General features: G+C 30.9%; 1 protein-coding gene across 2 annotated transcripts; it reads left to right on the forward strand.

Moving 5' to 3' along the window:
• Positions 1-1,653: 1,653 nt before the first annotated feature.
• Positions 1,654-22,603, forward strand: LOC143071498 (b(0,+)-type amino acid transporter 1-like). 2 transcript variants are annotated; one of them, XM_076245837.1, is made up of 13 exons: positions 1,654-1,815; positions 8,731-8,875; positions 11,303-11,404; positions 11,684-11,923; positions 12,861-12,986; positions 14,459-14,558; positions 15,076-15,120; positions 16,242-16,365; positions 17,706-17,809; positions 18,271-18,367; positions 20,209-20,358; positions 21,210-21,378; positions 22,002-22,603. In XM_076245837.1, the coding sequence occupies exons 2-13, from the start codon at positions 8,746-8,748 to the stop codon at positions 22,064-22,066; spliced, it is 1,452 nt and encodes a 483-aa protein (XP_076101952.1). In that variant the 5' UTR covers positions 1,654-1,815; positions 8,731-8,745; the 3' UTR covers positions 22,067-22,603. The 2 variants fall into 2 exon arrangements, with proteins under 2 accessions (XP_076101952.1, XP_076101951.1); XM_076245836.1 differs by lacking the exon at positions 1,654-1,815 and adding an exon at positions 1,958-2,155.
• Positions 22,604-23,376: the final 773 nt, after the last annotated feature.

Raw genomic sequence — 23,376 nt, forward strand, 5'->3', positions numbered from 1 at the left:
CATAACACAAGAATAAAAGAAAGCTACTTTCGGTTTACACAAGGTCACTTCCGGTTGGTTTTTCCTAGGTCATATGGCTAATGTAAGTCCCTTGGCTTTATCATGTATAATTAGGAAGTAAAAACAAAGGTCAAAATCTAGAACGTCATAAACTAAGGACCTCACTAGGTCTTGATTATATATGGTGAATGAGTTATATCGCCATAAAAGTATTTTGAAACATAAGAGGGGAGAAAATCCAATTTAATAAAAGCGTAACTTTTAAACCAAAATGTATTTGTTACGATATGTCGCAACCATCAGTTTGGTAAAAATAAGTTGTCAGTATTTTATACGGTTTTAAAAATAAGCCAAAATCTAATTTTGGAATATGACCTTGACCTCTGACCTTGACCAAATTTTCTTTTTTTTTTTTTGGAACAAGGACCTCAAATCAAAAGACCCTAGGTCTCTATCACTTAAGGTTCACCAGTTAGAAATGCATATCAGTTATATCAAATGCATAAGGGGGAATAACTCAAATATGAAGTCTCTGGAAAGCTTCGGACGAAATAAAACGCAACATCCCGAGGATATTATGAGCATTTTGGAAAGAAAAAATAAATTTATTGGCTTCTTTTATGGTTGCGAATGGACATATCATAACAAGAAAAACAGTGTTCGAGGAGATAACTATTACACCGAAAAGTGTTCGGTTAAACAGGGTCGGTTTCAAAGGCATATAATTATACTTTATGATATTATATACAAAAAAAAAAAAAATAAGCGACATATTTTGAAATAAATATACAGCGCAAGAAAAAACAAATTTGGCACACTAAAAAAGTAAAAAAAATAATCAGAACAAAAATAGTAGGTCTTTCCACGAAAAAATTATAAATGTCAGCATTAAAATCTCAGAATGTATGGATAATCTAAATATCATAAAAGCATGCACTTTTATATCATTGTTTCAATTCTTTAGAGGTCATCACTAACAAAAAGATCAAGGACCATGTATAGAAGGATAAATGTACATATTTAGCACAGGCACTCGTCTCAGATTTTTTCCCCCTATATACCTTTATATATAAAGTATATAGGAAATATTTTCTGAGACGAGTGCCTGTGATATTTAGGTCTGAGTTTTGTTATATCGTCCGAGATAATACAAAACAAAATGCATATTGTCAGTTAAAAATTTTCGTCGCGCAAACTAGTACTGGTCTCAACAAATGTTTCCAAAATTTAAGTATTTTTTTTAGTATCTGATTCCAAATTTAACTTGAAGTAATATGTTATTCTATTGCGTGCAAAATAAGAAAAATCTAAAAATGAACTGAACATTCATACATCGGTTAAAATATTGGGATGCCTACACATATGCATGTGTTACTTTGATATCAAAGTAATTAGAGTTACCCTTCTTAGACATGCATTTATCAGCTTTCATTTAAAATAGCTAAAAGGATCTTGTACTTTGTACATTCTTAAAATAGATACTCTTCAAGACACGGACTAAATTACTTTAAAGGGTTAATTATATACAGATTACAAAAATGTGGCAATTTCCCTGGATCGTCCTATAAAGACCCACCTAGTAAAAGAAATTTGTCAAATGTTTAACAAAGATGAATAAACGAATTACAGATTAATATTGTTTCCACTTTCACTTTCAGAAGCTTGATATTTAAAACGTATTTACTGATGCTACCTAAGTTGCTGTATGCTAATTTTATCAGAATGGTATTATTCAATGGAATAACGGTACTCGGTCCAGTAGGTCTTTTTGTATAATGGACGGTTGAAGATTGAAACACCAAAGATACTAATCAGGTGACTTTTTTTTTATAACTCCAGGGCAACAACATACATTTGTTGCATTGTGATGAAAGAATGTAATTTTCATATTTGATATGTAAACTTGTTTCCGAATAACATTTTAAAAGGAAGCTTATTGTTAAAAAGAAATTCAACACCTAAAAATAAAAGATATGAATATTTCAATATGCAAATTTTATTTGGTTTCACTCAGTGTATGATTGTATATTTAACCTTCCATAGTAATTTATTGATGAGCACGGCTGTTCAGTACAAACCTAAGACCAAAAATTGTAACACTTGATGGACATTATTTTATGCATATACTGATGACTATTTCAACGCTTAGTAAAAGGTAAGATGACACAAACATAAATCTTATCTAGTATCTAAACTTGTCACTCAGGATATGAATATTCTTCAATTGTCAGTCTTTATTTATATATATATATATTTAACAAGTATTTTCCCCGTACATATTGTAAGTTTAGTTGAGTGCTTAGAGTGCAACGACCTAAACTTTTTGCGTTATGTTACTTGTTTTCCTTTTTCGAAATTAAATTCTTACATGCAATATAAAGAAGAATCTGAAAAATGAAATCTGCTTTGAATGATAAAATTATTTCATTTATTAATATTACTTTTACTGTTATGTCTGTTTTTTGTGATATGCATTTGACGTGACTCTGTACTTATGCATCCCGTCATACTTTGAACCACACTATTATTTTATTTATTATTATTACTTTTACTGTTAAGTCTGTTTTTGTTATATCTATTTTACGTGACTTTATTTATGTATCCCGTCATACTTTGAACGACAAAATTATTTCATGTCTACCTGTGCGAATTTCAAACGCGCAATTTTACACCAGTACTTAAAACCCTCCATCCTTTATGGATGCATTTTACATAGATAAATAAAATCGTATAATATAAGCAAAATGAGGATGCTAAATTTGATGTATGCCTTTTTGTGCTTCTTCGTTACATTTGTTGTTTTTATAGTGATTAAGATGATAACACAATGTTGACTGCTGTACCCCTATTTTTCCTTGTATTGTTCTGACTTAGGTTATAACCATGCTAATTCAGATATAATTAGATTTGAAAGAAATTATATACAAACGTTCAAAGTGAAAGCCTTTTAACTTGATATAATTTCATATTAATAATATCATTAACTGTGCAAAAGTTTAAGATTGAAAGTGATTTCTTTCACGGATGACCGACATATTTCATATGATATAATATATAGACATGATTTTGTTATTGCAATGCATGTTTACGACAAAACAAATGTAGTATTCAATTTTAACGTTAATGTACTTTTTTACAAGTTTTTCTTCAACTACCTGATTTACTACAATTACATAATCTCGGTAGGTATAGTGTCCGGCTAGGATCGTGGTTTTTCGAGTGATTTGGTCCATTTTTTTCGAGTGTAGTTCGGGCTTTTTCGAGTGATAAAACATGCGATAAGTTCAATTAACGGATATTTCGTAATTATAACATTTTTTAACATTACTACCCATCTTATATTGAATACCTTATATGTTTTGATCAACAAAGAGGCTCAATTTCCTTGTTTTTAATCCAAAACAATCAGTGTTTGTTATTGTCCGGGTTTTTTCGAGAGCAACTGTGAAATCGTCCGGGTTTTTAGACAAATGGTCCGGGTTTTTTACAAAAAAATTGAATAAGAAAAAGGGATTCTAGACTTTAAAAAATGACTTTTTCCTAGTTTATAACTGTAATCAAGTGAAGGACAATATCATATATTCAGGCCCAATCAGTCATCAAAAACATATCAAAATGAATCTTTTTTTCAATTTAAAAAATTATAAAAAAGCGTTATAATAAAATTGAGAAAGGAAATGGTGAATATGTCAAAGCGACAACCACCCGACCATAGAGCAAACAACAGCCGAAGGCAACCAATGGGTCTTCAATGTAGCGAGAATTCCCGCACCCGTAGGTGTCCTTCAGCTGGCCCCTAAAATATGCATAATAGTACAGTGATAATGGACGTCATACTAAACTCCGAATTATACACAAGAAACTAAAATTTAAAATCATACAAGACTAACAAAGGCCAGAGGCTCCTGACTTGGGACAGGCGCAAAATTGCGGCGGGGTTAAACATGTTTATGAGATCTCAACCCTCCCCCTATACCTCTAGCCAATGTAGAAAAGTAAAAGAATAACAATACGCACATTAAAATTCAGTTCAAGAGAAGTCCGAGTCTGGTGTCAAAAGATGTAACAAAAGAAAATAAATAAAATGACAATAATACATAAATAACAACAGACTACTAGCAGTTAACTGACATGCCAGCTCCAGACCTCAATTAAACTGATTGAAAGATTATGTCTTCATCATATGAATATCAGGTACAATCCCTCCCGTTAGGGGTTTAGTATCATACTATCATAAAATATATGAGAAGAACATAACCCGTGTCATGCCAACAACTGTTTTTTTTAAGAAATAAATGTGTTTAGTTCCGATGCAAAGACCCTATCAGTGAATCAATGTTAAAGCCAAAATATGCAATCTTTAATGACCTGACAACAGTATCGTAACTATATCCCCTTTTAATAAGTCTATTTAAAGGTTTTGTTAGTTTCTGAGGAGAATACTGACATTTTTGTGCTTTATAAAGAATATTTCCATAAAATTTTGGATGTGAAATACCTGAACGTATAAGATGTCTGCATGTTGAGTTATATTTACGAATTATTTCCTTATACCGGTGATAAAATTTAGTAAATGTTTTGACCAGTTTGTGATATCGAAAACCCTGGTGTAATAATTTTTCAGTAATACATAAATTTCTCTCGCTAAAATCTAATACATTGTTACATACACGAGCGAATCGTACAAGTTGAGATATATAAACACCATAAGATGGTGACAAGGGAACGTCACCATCTAAAAATGGATAATTAACAATAGGAAATGAAAAATCATCTCTTTTATCATAAATTTTTGTATTAAGCTTCCCGTTTATGATAAAGATATCAAGATCGAGGAAAGGGCAGTGGTCATTGTTATCATTAGCTTTATTTAAAGTAAGTTCTACAGGATAAATTTCTTTAGTATACATACTGAAGTCGTCATTATTTAGAGCCAATATATCATCCAAATATCTAAAAGTATTGTTAAATTTTTGTATCAAATGTTGTTTTGATGGGTCTTTGCTAATTTTAGTCATAAATTGTAACTCATAACAATACAAAAACAGGTCCGCAATAAGTGGTGCACAGTTAGTCCCCATTGGAATTCCAATAACTTGACGATATACGGAATCTCCAAAGCGAACAAAAATGTTATCAAGTAAAAATTCAAGTGCATAAATAGTATCAAAGCATGTCCAATTGACATAGTTCTTTTGTTTATTGCTACTAAAAAATGATCTAAAAGAGTTTGAACATATGTACTCGCATTCCGACTTTTTAAATGCCCAGTTAATTAGGGATGTGAATTTTTTCTTAATAAGAATATGAGGCAAAGTGGTATATAGGGTAGAAAAATCAAAACTTTGAACAGATTCAAAATCACCAATATATGCATGCAATTTATCAAGTACTTCCAACGAGTTTTTGACACTCCAAAAGTAATTAATTCCACTATTTTCAAAGGCCTTATTTGAACAATTTATTATCAGGTTTTTTATTGTACCAAGTGTACTAGTAAGTAAAACAGACAGTTTAGTAGTTGAACAATGGCTGGAAGATGAAATAAATCTATATTTGTAAGGTTTTTTGTGCAGCTTCGGAAGCCAGTACATAGTTGGGACTTTCATTGTGTTTGGTTCTGCTTGTAAAGAAGTAGCTAAAAGTTTATGTTTGTTACAGATGTCGTTTTCTGAAAATGAAGTCAGTTGGAATGTTGGTGAATTCGTGATTTCCTTTTGCAGAACCTCTATATAAAATTTACGTCAAACAATAATGATATTATTAGCAGCTTTATCAGCCGGGACAAAAACAAATTCCTTGGCTAGTTCTGTAAGTTTATTTTTGATACGCGAAATAGGGTTTTTATAGTTTTTGTTGAGGGTAAAATGTTCTTTAAAATGTTGTATTCGAATATCAACTATCTTCATTACTGAATTAAAAAAAGAGTCCAAAGATTTTTTGTCAGCTTTTTCCCGTTTTACCCATTTCAAACAGTAGGCGCGGAGTGAGTCGTTGATGATATTACGACACTCATTCCAGTTAATAGTTGACGGGGGACGATATTTAGGTCCTTTACTGAGGAATGATTTTAACTCTCGGTCGCGAACGATGTTAAGGTCTCCTGTTATAACTACTTTCCAGTGTTCATTTCGAAATTACTTGATCCTTAACAAAACGGTTTCTAGAACATAATGCAGGGAACTCATATTCATTTTGACTACATTTCATGCTACTTTTGATTTTACAGTGAATAATATTTCTTGTGGTAAACTCCGGAGATTAATAAAAGTAACCTATTAACAAAAAAACTTAAAAAACACACACACTTAATCCACCCCATTTTTATTGCCATTGAACAAAAAATTTGAATAAAATTTCAGATAAAATTAACAATGAAATGAATAGTTCATTAGCCTAAATAGGATACTTTAGCAATGATAGAAAAATACAAAATGTGTATATCATATGCTATCACCAGCTAGATTGTCCAGTGCTAAGAACGACACCAGGAACAACATTGTAATTTCTTCATTAATATTCATATATTTTCCACTATTTAGACACTTTTCTTTTATTGAAAGGAAGTTATCATGGTGATTAGTTGCTGTATGACCAATAATTATATTTGCATAATCAGACTCCTCCTCACAGTTGTAGCATTTAGTCTTTTCGGTTTCCTTTTTTTTAAACAATAAAATAAATAATACTAGATACAAGACAAATAGTTAATGAAATATCTAAGATGTATACTCTTTTTAGAACAAACATAAATCTCATCTTATACTATATATGTATGTACGTCTCAATTTGAATGGTCTATGCTTATGTTCCGGACCATATGAGTATTTGGACCATACGCGTATAATCACGACCATATGCGTATACTCATATGGTCAAAATGTACGCGTATGGTCGGACCATATGATAGATATAGGAAGATGTGGTATGAGTGCCAATGAGACAACTTTCCATCCAAATAACAATTTATAAAAGTAAACTATTAAAGGTCAAGGCACGGCCTTCAACACTGGGCATTGGCTCACACCGAACAACAAGCTATAATGGGCCCCCAAAATAACTAGTTCAAATCCATTCAAACGGGAAAACTAACGGTTTAGTGGTGGGGTGGTGGTAGAAATTTTAAACGAAAGATATATTTATGTTACTTGGCGAAAATAGTAATAAAGTGGCGAAAAATATATTGTTTTGGCGAAAGTGGTATCGAAAAAAAAATTTCCCCAGGGCAACCCAATTTGGGACCATATAGGTATACATTAGAAACGGTTCAATCATACAATAAACTTATCTACGTATAACAATGACGGTTACATGAAATGTATGGAATTACGAAATTTAGCTTCTTGCTTGATAAAAGATATCAAAACACTCTAAAGATGGCTAAAATATCAAGAATCAATACATTCTGTTCAATAGAAGCGGTAAAAGGTATAATTTTGTTTCCATTTTTATTGATATTTGTGCCTTTTTTGCAGAGCTATCTCCATTTATCAATGCAAATCGCCATAGGAATTTTCAATCATATTTTCTTAACTTCCTCAAGTAAGATTTCATGGGACTTTTTTCTGTGTATGTTTAGGTAAAATGATAAAGATTAAAACTTTAAAATCTTCTGTTGCAATTACTTTAAGGTTAGGGTCAAATTTATGCTAGATTGACTGAACTAATAGTTTTTAAACGTAAACACATAACATTTTTAGCTATAAGAAATGTGTATAATCACTCGATAAAAAAAGGACACACTCGAAAAAGCCCGGACTGCTCTCGAAAAAACCCGGACATGAAAAATTCAATTTAAGCTGGAATATGTTCAGTGATCTATTCAAAAGTATACAATTACAATGCATGTATGTTTCATTATATTACGTTATTTTGATTGGCTAACAGCAATCTCGTGTCCTTCTGAAATTGACATTCATTTATGTAGTTACAAAAGGAAACATCCAATACTTATAATTACATTTTTAGCTAGGACCATGAAAACACGTTTTTATCAAGTTTTTATTTAATTTACCTGTGCACTTTATAGTGGGACCTCGTGTCATTATGAATGATAAATTTTATTGTGTGATAAAGTTGGTTAAGGAATAACGCGAGATTGCAGTGTAGTCCATCAGAATAACGTATCATAATGCAACATACATCTAATGTAATTATTACACAATGAAATTTAACATTCTTGATGACACGAGGTCCCACAATAATGGAAAAAAAGCAATAGATTGCCTCCGAATCGCTTTTATGAAATAAACTTCGTTATAAGCACTCAAACCAAAGCATTTGAAAACCGAGGATGTATGAATACGTCAGTGAAGACGTATGAGGTCAACTCTGCCTGTGGGAGTTGAAACCTTAGTTTCTTCGTAATAAATTATCATATCTGTACTACTTAGCTGATGATATGCGCGGGAATAAACAGTCCACCTGTAGTGCTAATGAGTATGTGCTAGTAAATGAAAATAGTGCTATATAAATATCCTTTGTCCGAAGCGCTTATCTATAATGACCGCCAAATAAAAAAAGAAGACATAATTGGTGTTTTTCTTATGTTTTTGATATCTTTTTGTTTTAATAATATAAAGACAAGTTGGATACTGGTTTTTGTGTTTACGTGGTGAGTCTTTATAAAAAGAATCGCTTGTCTGGCGTACCAAATGATAAGACTGCATCGTTGATGACTTGTTTCCTCACTACGATACTCTTTAAAGCAAACTATTTTTCCATTTTAAGGGAATATTTCCGAGAATGAAGTCGATAGATAAAACAGCAGATAGCGAATGTACTTCTTCAACAACAGTATTAACAGATGGCATACCTGTGAAACGAAGACTTGGATTCCTCAGTGGTGTTTCGGTCATTGTAGGAACTATTATAGGTAGTGTATATACAATATTATTACAAACTAATATGACTTAGAGTTACTCCATTTAATAGTACACAAAAGTGATAGAAAGTAGTGCAACTGGTTTCATAGGTTAATAGACAAAAATATTGAAAGAAAACATTGTACACATTTAAAACATCCTTTTGAAAAAAATCAGTTTAGTAAACTTTAAATGAATCACGCAGTTGATATGCTTTAGATATAAGAAGATGTGGTGTGAATGCTTTAATTACTAGTGTAAAACCATTCAAACGGGGAAACTAACGGTCTAATCTATATATACATATACAGATTCAGATTCAGATTCAGATTCAATAGTTTATTAAAGTCTCACCATTTGTATAACATTATACCTTTCAATATACATATAAAACATTGCGTATAACATGAAATATTGGATAACATATATAAAACATATTGTATATTAAAACTAACAGTAAAATATCATTAGCTTATAAATACTAAAACATAAAAAAGTGCCATTCTATTAAGAATTATGAGACTAATATTAAAGGATTAATTATATACAATATTTTACATAATTTTAAAACTATATAAGCATCTAATTAAAATACATCCTTAGCTATATACAAATAAAAAATTTGTTCTTCTACATAAAATATTATAGCAGGTTTTAGCAACTACCTGACATAGTTCTTCATTACTGAATAAAAATATAAATTTTTCGTCAGAAGACAAGTTATAAAATTGATCGTTATGTTTTACTGCTTCATTATACAATATATTTCGAAGGTCTGCATATAAAGGACATAAAGTAACTACATGTTTCTCATCTTTCATTTATTGGCTTTTTCTCATCTTGTCCTGTTTCTATTTTAAGTGGCGCAACGCCACATCTAAATTTTGCATCTGCACTTTTTAATAGACATATTTTGTTTTAAATATAACTCTGTACACTATCGTGATTTATATAGCTTATAAGTACGAAGCTTGTTACCATTACTCTGTGACAAAATTTTTGTTTGCCATTCTGCAAAATATTTATTAAATAAAACATTTTCAATTTGTAGAACAATATTCTTATGCAGCACACTATCAATACTAGTATACAAATCAAAGTTGCAATCTTTAAGCTTTGTCATGACTCTATTACACCAATTTTTCTTATTATTTACAGTATTTTTATGTGACCATTTGAAAACTTTATAATTTATTCTGTCATTGGTCATGGCACTACATCTTGCCCAATGCCTAAAGACACATGTCCATTGTTTTACACTAGGAGGTCTCCATCCCATGTCCCCGTTAATTGCATCATTTGGCGTATACTTGCCAACACCCATAAAAAACCTGATAGCTCTGTTCTGGACAGCGTTGATACAAGAAAAAGAACGATTGCCCCAAATGGATGCACCGTAGCTTATTACTGGCCAGACCAGAGTATCAAATAATGTAAAGGTAATGTGCTGGAAACCACCATGTGCTTTACATTTAACAATTAATAAACTTAGAGCTCGACTTGCAGACCTTGATACAGCTTTAGCCATCTCATTATAATCGAGATACTCTGTCAACAGTAGACCCAAATATTGGTAAAAGATACTATTTGTAAAGTATTATTATTTAACAAAAAACATTTAGATGTTTGTTGAACCGAAGGGTTCCTAAAATGAACAACTTTAGTTTTATCTAAGTTCACATTCATACAATTGGTAACACACCAACTACTTAATATATCTAACAGAGTTTGTAAATTATTTTCATTTTCAGCAATAAATACAATGTCATTAGCATATAAAAGTATACCAACTTTTTCAACATCAATGTCTACACCAATGTCAAGTGCTTTTATTACATCAATTTAACTATTAATAAAAATATTGAACATAATAGGCGATAATACACATCCTTGTTTTAAACCTGAATAAACGCTAAACCAGTCTGTCATATTGCCATTAAGTTTAATACAACATTCTACATGTGCATATATAGCTTTCAATGTACATAAAAATGTGTACTAATTGCTAAATCATCCTATTAGTAAACAATAATTTTCTACTAACAGTATCATATGCTTTTTTAAAATCTATGAAAGCTGTAAATGTTGATAATTTTTTTCAGTTTTCTAGTTTCAATAATTGAAGTTAATGTATTAAGATGGTCAATGGTACTTCTACCTTTACGGAAGCCATTTGGCTCGTCATGAATAATATCTCTTCTAACCAATACACTAATCTATCATTCAGTATACTGCAATATAATTTATATGCACAGGGAGCTAAAGTTATGCCCATATATGACAAAGGATCTCGTGGATCTGAAATTGAGGACTAAGGAATTAGGGTTATAATACTTTTACCCCATACAGAAGGAATTCTGTAATACTTGAAACATATATTAAATAACTTATGCAAAATTAACATGTATACATGTAAAAGTATGTTTATAACTTTTCAGGTTCTGGTATTTTTGTCTCCCCTAAAGGCGTATTACAGAATACCGGCTCAGTAGCTGTTTGTCTTATAACATGGTGTGTATGTGGACTCATATCTTTGATGGGTATGTAACACTTCGCCAACAATAGATAAAATGGATATGGTTTAAATGTTAAATATAGTTATAGCCATTTCGACTATAAAACAAATTCACAAAATGCAATCATTAATCTTTTGCCCTATTAACGATAAGAGCACAAAAAGTCGGATTAAAAAAGACAGTAGTGTTTAACTAAAAGCGTTTAAGAAATATTACAAGATACTTACTAACTTTATTAGTATTACATTTGTTTACGGTTAAGTATTCTTTAACAGGTAGTGTGTATTATTTTTTAAATTTCAGGCGCTCTTGTATATGCAGAACTTGGATTGATGATCCCAAAATCAGGAAGTGACGTGGGATATTTAATGGCGGCATTCGGAAAATTTCCAGCTTTCATGTATACCTGGACACAGCTTTTGGTCTTTCCGGGAGGACAAGTTATTAAAAGTTTAACAGTAGCCGAATATATCTCGAAAGCAGTGTTTGATGAGTGCAGGCCAAATGAAGCAACAAAGAAAATAATGGCTGCTTTTGTTTTATGTGAGCTATATATATATATATATATATATATCACCGTATGTTTGTGGCATAACATCGTGGCCACAAGTTAAATTTTTTTCTGTTTAGTATCAAATTTATATTAAGATCCATTTTGTTAAAATCCAAGAGTCTATCTGAAAATAAGGGTACTTTTTAATGGCCTTCCAAATACCGTTTCGATCCCTAATATCACTGAAGAGACATTTATTGTCGAAATCCGGATTTGGAAGGCCATATAAAAAGTACCCTCATTTTTAGAAAAAGTACCCTCATTTTTAGATAGACTCGTGAATTTTAAGAGTCAATATAGGATGAACGGATCATATAAACTGGAGGGAAAATATGATACAAGCCCAAACGAAAAAATATAAACGAGTCTTAATTGAAAACTACGTTCAAACCTATGATTGCGTTGGATAAAAACCTCAATTTTTATACGTGTGCATGTAAAACAAATTTCGTTGTAGAAGGGTATAAAAACAGCACAAACAACATTTTCCAAAAGACCAAAAAGAAGTGAAAAAGTATATTTAAACAAAACGCATTTGACTAACAGGTCGAACAACTGATGTTCTTTAATATATATTTTTTAATTATCTGATTCATATCCGTTGTTTAATAAGAAAATAAAAGACGAAGACAAATTATTGAAGGCAAAAAGAGGGACGAAAGATACCAGAGGGACAGTCAAACACTGAAATTGAAAATAAACTGACAACGCCATGGCTAAAAATAAAAAGACAAATAATTGTACACAAGACACACCACAGAAAACTAATGACTAAGTTATTTCTTTGTTTTTATTGTCTTTCAACAGGATTAGTGACAATAAATATCAGTGTATGCGGTTTTTTTTTATCCTCCTGATAATTCTTTTTTTTTAAAGCCGTTTTGGTGGAAAGACAATACACAATATTAAAATAACTTTATATTGTAGTATCTGCGGGTATAACCAATTGTATAAGTGTACGCCTAGTTGCCAGGACCCAGATACTATTTACAACGTTGAAGTTGGCGGGATTAACAATCATTATTGTTGGTGGTATCATTTCACTTGCTAAAGGTAAGAACGTTTGGGTGAGGTAAGTTGTTGGAAAATTGATACCTATTATTATTGACTAACTAACATTTTCAATTAACAAATTTTTAGAAAGTGCAAAAAATAGCACTGTACTGAGGGAGAAAATAAAGTAAAAAAATACATTTGTTTTGTTGTATGCGTAATCCTTCATCTTCTTTCATGGGAAATATGAATGCGTGTGAAAAAAGTTTGTGGCGAGTAAAAATGCAATATCAGAATCGGAAATATGCAAGACAACATAAGTGAAAAAATTGAGAATACAAAAAAATTACTTAGTTGAAAAGAGAATACAAATAAACAAACACTATCAGAAAAAGTTAAATTTTGATAAATTTGAAAGACATGAGCATTGGCGGCCTTTGGTCGGCATGTTGTCTCTTTTTTTCCCATTTCAATTCTCAATTCTATTATGCATTTAAAATTTCACCTTTAAAACAGATGTTTTTAGCATCAACGGTTAACTTTGCTTATTATAATCAGCCTAACGGGGCATTATCTAGCGATGCCCACCGATTTGACTCAAATTTTCATACTGTACTTATAACATACTTAAACGATTATCTAATTTATAATAAAGTCTAATATAAACAATTAACAATTGATGGGCTCGATAAAATGTATCAGTATTTTGTGTGTATAATAGTCTAGACACCATCTAATAGGCTAGAGAGGAGACTTCCGAAGACTGCCGACACCCGATATAAACATACATACAGATATGAATAGACAGCGAACTCGTGCAATTTGATTTCCCCCAAGTCTGTTTGAAATTCTTAATGGTAAACTTCATTTTTTGATATTACTGATATGGTATATAATTTTTTCAAGTATGGAAAATTGTATGTAAATACTAACAAAAACTGACAGCTGTATAAATATGTTATTTGCTAATGTTAACGAGGCCGGGATAAGGTACCGATACTTGATGTTTTTTAAACTAACAAATGTACAGTTTTCAATAAAATATGACAAATTAAAAAAAAAGGTCTGTTTGATGTCATCTTCTATGCTAAACGAAACTCTGTGTTTATTAAATTATAATCCTGGTACCTTTGATAACTATTTATCATCGTTTTACATTTTTTTGTACCTGTATAATTGGTTATCAAAGGTATCAGGATAATAATTTAATACATTAGACGCGCGCGTCCGCGCGTCACACAAGACTCACCAGTGACGCTCATATAAGTAAGAGTTATGATGGATCCATATCTGACTAAGGGTTGAATTGAAGTCACATGAATACAGATTCAATAAGATCGACCTTTTCACTTGCAAGTGAATAATTCATCATCGATGTTCTTAGTTAGTTTTGACCAAAAAAAATTCTGGCTGCTTAAAATGAATTATTATTTCACTATATCACTTTCATTCATGATTGAACCAAAACAAATCATATCTTATTTTTTATATCTCTTTGCTAATGCTTGTATGAAAGCTTCTGTTTTGTATAGGACAGTTCGGAAGTTTAACGACTGGGTTTGATGGGACTATAGACAACCCAACAACTATAGTATCTGCTGTGTATAGTGGACTGTGGGCTTTCGATGGATGGTAAATATTTTTTGTTTCTTATATCAGAGTTTACATAGTGGCTACTCCTATAGGTAAATGGATTTACGGCTCACATATGCGCTCTCCATGAAACATAGATAGCACCATGCAGCCAGTAAATAGAATAGAATAGAATGATAATGGACGAAGGGTTTCCCTGCACTGTTATAAAAATGTATTTGAGAAAGCACCATGCCCAAGTTTCAGGTTTTTAAATAGATTTTCTACTTGGTGGAAATTATGTTAGATAATTTAATAGTTTTAATAGATTTAAAAAAAATAAGAAGTTATATTATGTTTTATTTTCTCTTCTGTATTGAACACAAATCTAGAATTCACGTAAACAATTTTTTGAAAAGGGATTGTGTTTTCTTTTGAGGAACTGATACTGTTTGTTATCTTAAAAACTGTTTTTATTATTTATCAGAATAGTACTCATTATTTTTATTAAATAATCGTAAATACGATTTCACAAGATTGATTATTAATTCTTAGAATATTTCGTTTTATTTTACAGGGCTCAATTAAATTTCGTTGTCGAAGAATTAAAAAAACCAAAACGGTAATACTTTAAATCTACATATCAAGGAAGCAAATGTTTTTGGAAGGACAAACGTTTAGCTGCAAATCGCTCTTGTGCGATAAATTACATATTATACAAGAAATGAACAGAATTGAATATATAATGCTTTTGTTTTTATACATTGTTGAAGCCCGTACGGTGACTTTTTAAGTTGGTCTCATCCTTGTTCTTTGGTTGATATATACAAAAACAAAAATAATGAAAAAATATTGATCCTTTCGAAATGTTTGGTTTGTTTGTAGAAGTCAATTTGCTTTATTTTATATACAGATCCATAATTCTTGCTTTTTTATCGATTCCCCTTATATTAATTGGTGATATAATGATTCAACATGAACTCACTAGACCAGCTATAAAAAAACATGAAAAGAAAAAATCGTGAACTTTTGGATAAATGTTGCCGTACAGTTCAACTGTTGTAGTACCCTATTTTAACATTTTTACCTATTATATCTGTTTGTTTTATTCACACATCGTTGGAATATAATGGATTTTTTGCGACTGTCAAACAAATAAAGGCAACAGTAGTATACCGCTGTTCAAAAGTGAGAGGCGAAACTAGCTATAAAACCAGGTTGAATCGACCAGGTTGAATCGACCATTTTCTACATAAGAAAATGCCTGTATCAAGTCAGGAATATGCAGGTTGTTCGTTTGATGTCCTTTGATGTGTTTGAGCATTTGATTTTCCTTGATAAGAGACTTTCCGTTTTGAATTTTCGTCGAAATTCGGGAATTTTGTGATATTATTTTTTTGTCACATGCAGTAGTATTAACTTCTTTATAACCGAATCCATAATTTGTAAAATTACTTCTATATAATTTAAGTATTACAAACGCGTTCTTTTCATCAATATCAGATGTTGACACTAAAATCATTTCTCAGTAGAAACTTGTGTAAGTCTCTAATCATCGACAATGGTTTGAATAAAAAATGATAATGGAAAAGCAGATACCATTCGGTCAATAAAATGCCATAAAGGGGGAAAAGATAGACAACACCAGACGAAAACACATACAACAGTTTGCCAAACACTACACAGAACACAAAAAGATTGAGCACCTCGAGACATTAATAATAATTATTAATATACGTACAGGAACTTACCACTGTGTATCATTACCTCTGTACTGCTTGTTTTGGTGGTATATTTGTTGGTTAATATATCTTACTTCGCTGTACTAAATAAAGATGAGTACTTGTCATCATGGGCTGTTGCAGGGGTGAGTTATATAAGTAATTGACAAGCGTTAGGATTCCTGGAATATATTTGCAATATTCGTCGTTTAATAAAAATTGAATATAAAGCAGTCGGCAAGGATTGCAAATTAGTAAATTTTGGAAGATTTTTAGAAACTGAATTCTATTTATTGTTTCATACAATATGACTTTCATCTTTGAGGTCGTAAAAATCATCTTTTCTTCCCATCATGTCGGGAGGGTAACTATGTCAAACGCTAGTATATACAATCCACATGTTTTCACAAGAAAAAACCCATGAAAATCCTGTTACTGAAGCACGACAATGGACGTCCGTGATCTATGTCTCAAGAAAGATAACAAAGGCAATAGTAGTATACCCTCTTCAAAAGTCACTAATCGATGGAGAGAAAACAAATCCTGATAACAAACTTATTGGAGGACAACTGTCATATTCATAACTCGTTAAAGGCGTTTTCTGAAGAAAATTATTGGTTAAACCTGGTTTTAAAGCTAGCTAAACATCTCAATTGTATAACAGTTGGTAATAGTTCTATTATATAAGATAACTTTTTTTGTTTTTAAAGTGTTCATTGTAAGCATTTTCTTGTACAGTACTTAATGTGGATAAATACACGTTAACTATAGCTAGTAATATTGATAAAAAAAATAAAATTATTTGATATTCCGTAAGTTATAAATATCTATGCGTATCGTTTGTATTTAATCTGAGTCGAAATAATATAGAAATAATGTTAGGAACATAGAAAATACAAAAAAAAAATAAAAACTTGATTCACTAATGCATTGGTAAAATGTTAAAATTTTTCTATCATCTAACATTTCCATAGGAGATGCTTTAAATTCAGTTCTGGAATTTACTTCATTCCACATCTATTTCTCTTTGCTTAATCTATAAACGACCGGAAAAGGTTAACTCTAATTCTAAATTATGACTGAATCTGAAATAGATAAAAAGATAATAATAAGTACAGGCATTACCGTTATACAAATAAAAATGGCATAATCATTGAAAAAGAATTTCACCAAATGCAACACCCAAAACAAAAGTAATTGTGATCACTATAAGCCAAATGCAGGTGTTCCGGAAGGGTAAAGATTTCCGACTTGTAGTGGTGGTAACATTTATAATTAACATAAAGATGAAGAAACTTTCATTGTTTAGAGTATTTTCATTATTATTTTAAATCCCTTTGAAAATACCAATAAAGTCCAATCTTGAAGAAGTTCCGTTTAAACATACAGAACCAGAAATATCCAATTTATGTAAATCAAAACATGTAACACCTCCTGTTCCTTGGTTTGAATGTTTGCATATCTAATTGTAAATATTGATTTTTAGACGTGGGCAGAGTACGTATTGCCTGGAGCAGTAGTGTTGGTACCCATAACTGTTGCTTGTTCAGTATATGGGTCATTAAACTCGTCTGGTTTCGCAGTTGGTAGGTGAGTTAAATTGTATAGTTTTATATATAACAAATATTGATTTTGTTTTGGAAAAGTTTTCTCTATTCATACGAAATAACCTTTACAAAAAGAGTTATTAAATTTTAGAATATTAATGACTATAACATATTATACGTATTTGTAGTATTTAATCATTTTGAGTATTAGGATTGACATTGGCAGCTGTGTGTAAAAGAGATGGACGATGCTAACGGAATATTTAAACTAAGTTGAGAACCAATTAACTGACAATGCTATTGCAAAAAAAACAAAAAACGAGAAATAACGGCAAGACAATTAATAGTCAACATAACACAACGTAGAAGACTTAGAACTGATATTAGAAAGCTGAAGTTCTTATTTATTTCTCTTGAAAACCCAAATGTTCCAATTTCTATAATACTTTATTTCTATACTTTTAAAGTTTTTATAAATTGCCCTATTTTCTTTTATTTATAAAGGATCATCTTTGCCACCGCAAGGGAAGGAATTTTTCCAGAGTGTCTTTGTTATTTAAACATCAACTCAAACATAACATTACCATCTACCATACTGATAGTAAGTAATGATATATTAAGAGGAAATTGTTGACAGGTTATTTTGTGGAACAATTCTAAGTGAGTATAAACAAATTTCTAGTTTACAGAAAACATAAATAATCAAAGTAATTATTGATACGATAACTAAATTATTGATACGATAACTAAATTATTGATATTTTTATGACCAGGTGAAAGTTATGTCATTGAATAAATATTTAATCACTATTGGAACAGGACCTATTTTACTTTAATGGAGCACCTATATCGCCGCAGGTTTTGATTGAGCTTGTGTTGGTCCGACTTCTTTCATGTTGGGTATTGTAGACTGCTGTCTGTCTTTTCGTCGCTTTTTTTCAATAATTTCGTGTTGTTTATTCTTTAGTTTTCTATGTTGTGTCGTGTATACTGTTGTTTGTTTGTCTTTTTCATTTTTAGCCATGGCGTTGTCAGTTTGTTTTAGATTTATGAGTTTGACTGTCCCTTTGGTATCTTTCGTCCCTCTTTTATAGATCTTTCATCGACATATATATGATATATTTAGAGGACATTGTTGACAAATTAAATTAGGGAACAACTCTAAACCGAGTCTAACCAACTTTCTAGTTTACAGAAAAAAAAACACCAAACTAATTATTGATACAATAGCTAAATTGATATTTTTAAGACCAGGTGTTAGTAGGGTCTTTGAATGGATATTGAATTACTTGTGGAACTTTACCTATTTTATCAATACGGAGCAACTAGATCACCACAGTTTTTTTTTATTGCGCTCGTGTTTCTCAACTTAAGCTTCATCTTTAATGTTGGGTATTGTAGACTGTTGTCTGTCTTTCGTTTTTTTTTCTCCAATAATTTTGTAGATCTTTCGTCAACTTGTGAGTTTTGATTCTCTTTTTGATAACTTTCGCCTTATTTATTAACTATTAAAAAAAATTGCTTGGCAAAGAGTAAAGGGATCGTGCATTTTAATTTAATTTTTTTAACATAGAAATCTGAAGTGTCATTCATTTTGTTTCAGTTTTATTTTTCTTTGTTTCCACCCCTGGATGAAATATTGTCTTGTTTTGTGAAATATTTGTCAAAACTATGCCGAATTCTGGTAAAATATACATAATTGAATCAAAACAACTCAATACTAGTATGTCAGATATACATGTAACCAAAGATCTGATTATAAATGGAGGTTTTTTTTAGCATTTCTTGTTGTATATAGATGTATAAATATATCTCGTCATTTCGGTCATTATTTGCCATAATCAAGCTTAACATTTACCTTCCGGAATACTTTGTTTCATCATTTTTACTTTTTAACTTTTAAGCATTGATATTTTAAAATGGAATTAGTTTAAGGCATAATTGCTTTTTGCAGTTTCAAAACTTGTTTTTGTCCGAAAAACTAAAGATGCTCTACCTTGAGGAATAGAATACTGTAGCTGTACTTGGAAAATCTTTTGGAATGTTGCTCGTCAATGCACTTCAAAGGAGGAGCGAAAGTTACCAGAGGGACAGTCAAACTTATAGATCGAAAATAAACTAACAACACCATGGCTAAAAAAGAAAAAGACAAACAGATAAATAATAGTGCACAAGACACAACATATAAAACTTAAGACCTCTTACGTGATATGACCTTCTAACTTTTTTTAATTGGAGCGTCACTGATGAGTCTCTTGTAGACGAAACACGCGTCTGGCGTACATAATTGTAAGCTTGGTATTTTTAATGACTTGTTATGCAACATCAACAATTTATCAGAATTTAAAATATGTTGTGTAAATTTTCGCTTTATGCAATGCTAAATAAAAATATATTAATATATATCTAGAAGCATTAGTTAATGTGATATAATATTTTCAGGTAGCATTGTCTTTTATCATGATACTACCCTCAAACATAAGTCTACTGTTGAATTTGCTTGGATTTTTGACGTGGTTTTTTTATGGATTTGGAATGGTTGCAAACATAGTTCTACGATTCAAAATGAAAGACACTAAAAGGCCATTAAAGGTAATATTTAGGGGGTGAAGGCAGGTATTCTAATTTATATATGAGAATAACAAGCTGTAGATGTTGCTTGCACAGGCACTTGTCTCTGAGAAAATATTGCATTTTAGTAGCTAGAAGACCAAATAATTTACGGTATACATGATTAAAAGTTCTGCTACTTTTTTTTACTGCTACTAATGATTCCGGCAACAGAAAGATGCGTGTTTTGCACCAATTTGTATTTTTAATGTAATGTAAGTTTACGACACAACAAGTTTCATTGAGAAAGACATCCACAAGATCGAAATACAACGGAAGTTTGCGACCAGGTGATATATTTCAAAAATACGACTACATTCTGCTATATTAATGTGTATATTTAAAATCAAATTCCGAGACAAGTGCCCGTGGTTGCTTAAAAACCTTGAATTTTTATGGGTTTTTATTCACATTCTATGTTTAATATTTTATTCTTTCTTTAAATTTCTTTGTTATCTGACAATCAAACATCTATATATAGATGTGGCGAAATCGATTCGTTTGACATTTTGATTATTTTTTAATAGGTTTTTAGAACATAAACTTGTCAATAATAAAGCTATAAAAAGTCAAGAGAGAATATTTTCCCGCCAAAATTTCAATGGCTAATATTTCGAAAACAAGCACATTGACCTATATATTGTTTTTGCTCTTTTAATTCCTTTATTTATCCCTATCAAAATAAACTAGTATTTTTAGAATTAAATTATTTTGAAACTGAGAAGCGAACTCCCTTAACACTAGTTTTATAGCTAGAATAACCTTTCACTTGTATGAAAGTTGCATAAACTTCCGTTATATTGACAACTATGTTTTGACAACAAATATTACAGGTACCGATACTCATACCTATACTGGTACTTATCTGCTGTGTGTACTTAGTAGTAGCACCATTCCTTGAACCAGTAAAAGTTGAATTTTGGTATGCTGTCACGTATTTAGCAGTGGGTGTGGTTCTTTATTTTCCATTTGCATTTTTTAAACTCAGCGTTCCAGGCATGGGTATGTATATGTGAATTGTTAATTTTATCTTGGTGTTTCTGTTTAACTAACCTGACTTCCACGTTGTTCTTTCTCTATTTTCTACATTTTAAAACGGTTATTCTGCATAAACTTTAAAGGTAAGCGTCCTTTTTGTTACATTGAAGATGTTCAGTTAAAGCTTATTCTTATTTAACTATTAGTGACGCCTAGCACAACAGTCACAAAGTGCACAAGTTTTGAAATGCTGACGTCCGATTTCAAACAATGTTAGAACCGTCCGTTGCCATTTACACATAATACATTGAAAGTATTTCACAACTATTTTTAACTTTATACAACATAATATTTGTATAAATTTAGTAAAAGGAGATGTTCGGTATATGACAATGAGGCAACAAAGCAACCGCAAGATATCTAAGAGTTATAGCAATCAACATACAGTCATCGATTATATACACGAAGGATCATTTTCAGGTGGTGAATATATTCTGCAATCTATTGAATATATGCCATCAGCACAGATTGTTGCCTTACACATGTATGTAATATTCAACAGGGAGTTTGTAAAAATCGTCATCCAACATGATTGTGTGTTTCAATATCTTAAAATTGACAAATTATTATATTTTCTTTTCTTTCAGACAAAGTCAACACCTTAGTGCAATACCTAATGAATGCAGCACCACCACAACAAATAATAAGTTAGAAGAATAATTTCCATACAGATAGGGACAAATTGAACGTGTTTTGTAACTACCTGTTAATTTTATTTTAATGATAGATTTGAAGAAAGCGGTTTTTAGTCTTCTTATCATTTGAACAAAATAGGAAAACAAAAATAACACTGAAATGTAGTTTTATATTTAAGTATAATTATGTGCTCACCAAAACAGTGAAATATTTAATAAGAGACAACAGTAGTTTACGTATTCTCGTAAATCAATTGTTCGCATAAAAATCAAGAGAGAAAAAATGAGATAATTAGCAAGTTGTTTAGGTTTATATTATTATAAACAGATACTTTTCAGATGATGACATCTGAACGTTAAAATGTGAAGAGTTTGATATTTGTCATTATACATGACACATGTTCTTTTTATCATGTAAAAATAACATAACTTGGAGAACAAGACGAAATACTGTCGCTGCGGATCTTCTATTTTCTTATAATTTCCAATATAATTTATTTTTCGTTAGCAGGATTTAATATACATTCACATTATCAATATAATTGCACATCACGGATTCGTTGTTGTTTTCTTCTTTGTATAACATTTTGGATTTGTTTGTATTTCATTGTTATTTCTTATTTTCGGTATTCTTATTTCAGTGGTACTTTCTAAGCGGTAAATAGTCCATACTTCCTGTGTTTAATACTTCGTCAAGAAAAGAGCAGAAACATTGTTACAAAAAGAAATCAGCGTGTACACGATTGCCTAAATAACTTCAAATTTTGATATAAGAATGAACTATTAAAAACTCATTAAAGATACCAGGCTTAAAATTGTTTACGTCACATCCGTGTTTTGTATACAAAAGATTCATCATTGACGCTCGAAACAAAAACAAATAAAAAGGGCAAATAAAGTACGACGATAAAGACCATTACAACACAAAATTCCATGTTAGGTGATATGTTCTTGGATAAAACATCTTTCTTATTAAATTTTTATCGTGACCATACCAATGATAATTCCAAGTCAACCAAAAGTGCTGACTTCTGGGTCGGTGATTCCCTGGTGAGCAAAATTTCATCAGCAGTGACATCGATTTAGTGATAGTCAGAAAAATAATCATTGATAACATGCAATAAATGGTACAGTAATTAACCGCTTTTCAAAAGTCATAAATCGATTGAGAGAATACAAATCCGGGAACAAACTTAAACCGAGGGAACACAACAACGAAACAAGATAACATTGGAGTGCAACAAAAACAAACGACAATGCAACATACATAGAAACGAACTATTAAATAACATCTGCCATATTCTTGACGTACAGGACATTTTAGGAC

Source organism: Mytilus galloprovincialis, chromosome 4 (assembly GCF_965363235.1).
Source record: "Mytilus galloprovincialis chromosome 4, xbMytGall1.hap1.1, whole genome shotgun sequence".
Taxonomy (NCBI): domain Eukaryota; kingdom Metazoa; phylum Mollusca; class Bivalvia; order Mytilida; family Mytilidae; genus Mytilus; species Mytilus galloprovincialis.

Bases quoted from the DNA above. Each gene is read 5' to 3' on its own strand.
- LOC143071498 (XM_076245837.1), top strand. From the start codon at position 8,746: ATGAAGTCGATAGATAAAACAGCAGATAGCGAATGTACTTCTTCAACA. The intron at 12,987-14,458 runs GTAAGAACGTTT...TGTTTTGTATAG, and splicing joins TATCATTTCACTTGCTAAAG to GACAGTTCGGAAGTTTAACG. The intron at 15,121-16,241 runs GTAATACTTTAA...ATATACGTACAG, and splicing joins GAATTAAAAAAACCAAAACG to GAACTTACCACTGTGTATCA.